Here is a 2,099-nt window from a genome sequence, read left to right as displayed (position 1 = left end):
ATGAACTCTACCAAAATCTAACTTTCCACAACATCCTCCCTGACTACTCTCTTCACACACATATTAAGGTTGCACTTATAGTCGGTGCTGGAGATGGCCTCGGCGGTGCGATCGCGCGCAAGTTCGCCAGAGAAGGACTTACGGCCTGTGTGGTGCGACGGAAGAAAGAGTCGCTTCACAAACTTGTATGCTGTTCGTATGTAGTTCCTGGCCCGTTGCTGAATCGCAAACCGCTGCCTGAAAACCATTGAGGGTGTTCTGTGCGTCGGGCAGTATACAGTCCCCTAACTGTTGTATAATTTGGCGCATGTTTTATATGTACATGATGCATGCGTACAGCTTGGTACCAGTGTGCTTTGATGCTTGTACACTGCTGTGGATAACTGATCTGTTAAACATGACTTCAGTGTACATAGACATATTCTCTGTTCCGAGGAATCACGTAAGAGATAGGTTTCTACGTACGTGCGTGTGCCGATCCTGCAAGAGAGGTATTCATTTGCCGCACCTTTGTGGGCAGGGGTTTCTCTCAGTTATAGTCACCATCCGAACGAGCCATAGGCGTTAAATAAAACAAACATTTCTTGTATTGCTGTGTGCGCGTGCCATATCGCGTGTACTCTGCCTTGTTGGCCGCCCATGGATCAGCTTGCACATGTGTGTACAGTTATCGAGGTTTGGAAGGTAGTATAGCTCATCAGCGAGCTCTGAACGGCTGTTGCGTGGATGTAGTGCGTGTAGTGTGCACAAAACGTCTGTAGTTGCGATGGTTGCCGGCTGCATACACACCTCAGTGTGGTCACGCGATTGGATCCGACAATCAAGCGCTCTTGCTCATAACCGAGGGACCCTAAGGCTGTGTGCCAATGTTGGAGACCAAAGTTTATATGTCTCGCTAATACCCAGTGCACAAGGAGTGATCAACGTCACGGTACAGCTCCTAGTATGTACTGGTTATCTACGGTGGATAGGAACGAAGTTTAGAGTATCTGTGAGTTGTTCAAAGTAAGGTCCCTCTCCTTGGCTGTAGGTAGATGAAATCGAACAGGCGGGCGGGAAGGTTGTACCGTACGGTGCAGACTTTCGGGACGAGGACCAGGCCGTCAACCTCATTCAGGAGATCGAGAGCAATGTAGGTGTGGCAGTTTTTTTGTATGTACAATCGGAGCCGGAGAAAGAAATCAGATGCTATATGTCAGGTGTAGAAGTACATAGCAGGCATTGTGTTTGTTGTGTGCCACAAGTGTTCAGTATCCGATATATTCATTAGCGTGTGAGGTACGGCTTGCATCTCCGTATGGACTTAGCCACTATGTATTCCAAGAAAATACGGATGCCTTTGACATGTGTACGCTATGTAGTGTATGTATATATTCATCCGAATGTATGTTACTCATAGTTTACTCCACCAGTATGGTGCAGATTTATATCCGAGAACTATTTGGCAGATATATCCATTCGGATAAGGTCTTAGTGTCTTAAGGTATAGGAGCCACTGTACAGTTGTGCATTCAATCCTTTCCGATGACATGACAGGTGGGTCCCATCGACGTCGCTGTCCACAACATTGGTGCCAACGTAAACTTCAAGATAGGCGATACATCCAGCCGAGTCTACCGTAAGGCATGTACGGAAGTGTTCCTCGGCGCAGTGGTTTTATTGTCCCTTTATCAGAACCTATACGCCGAGTCTGTTTGCTACTGCTATGCTTCGTAGAGGGCTTGCTTGTAAAGCACTGTAGCGCGCATCCTATGCTGCAAATGTGTCATCGGCATGAAGCCGGGAACCAGCCACATGCACATCAGGGCGAGTTTGGATTGTGCATGGATCTTATAGGACAAGTATACATCTGGCATGTGCTATCTTTTTCTTTAGTTTGAACGCTTACCGGTATTCATTTTCGCTTCTATTGAGGCCATTGTAGCATTGTTCAAAACATGTAGAGTTGCTGAAGGCTGATACTGATCGACACACCACACACACACACACACCACACACACACACACACACACACACACACACACACACACACACACACACACACACACACACACACACACACACACACACACACACACACACACACACACACACACACA

At 47.2% G+C, this 2,099-nt stretch overlaps 1 protein-coding gene across 1 annotated transcript in view; it reads left to right on the top strand.

Annotated features, from left to right (window-relative positions):
* SARC_03749 (hypothetical protein) overlaps window positions 1–2,099 on the top strand; it is a 7,698-nt gene that overhangs the window by 1,785 nt on the left and 3,814 nt on the right. Inside the window, exons 2-4 of the mRNA XM_014302442.1 lie at window positions 69–185; window positions 1,031–1,132; window positions 1,537–1,623. Coding sequence (XP_014157917.1) covers window positions 69–185; window positions 1,031–1,132; window positions 1,537–1,623 — 306 coding nt within the window. The remainder of the gene's footprint in view (window positions 1–68; window positions 186–1,030; window positions 1,133–1,536; window positions 1,624–2,099) is intronic.

Source organism: Sphaeroforma arctica (assembly GCF_001186125.1).
Source record: "Sphaeroforma arctica JP610 unplaced genomic scaffold supercont1.198, whole genome shotgun sequence".
NCBI lineage: Eukaryota > Ichthyosporea > Ichthyophonida > Sphaeroforma > Sphaeroforma arctica.
Note: the sequence above shows the minus strand (reverse complement) of the source record. Positions and strands in the feature narration are given on the sequence as shown.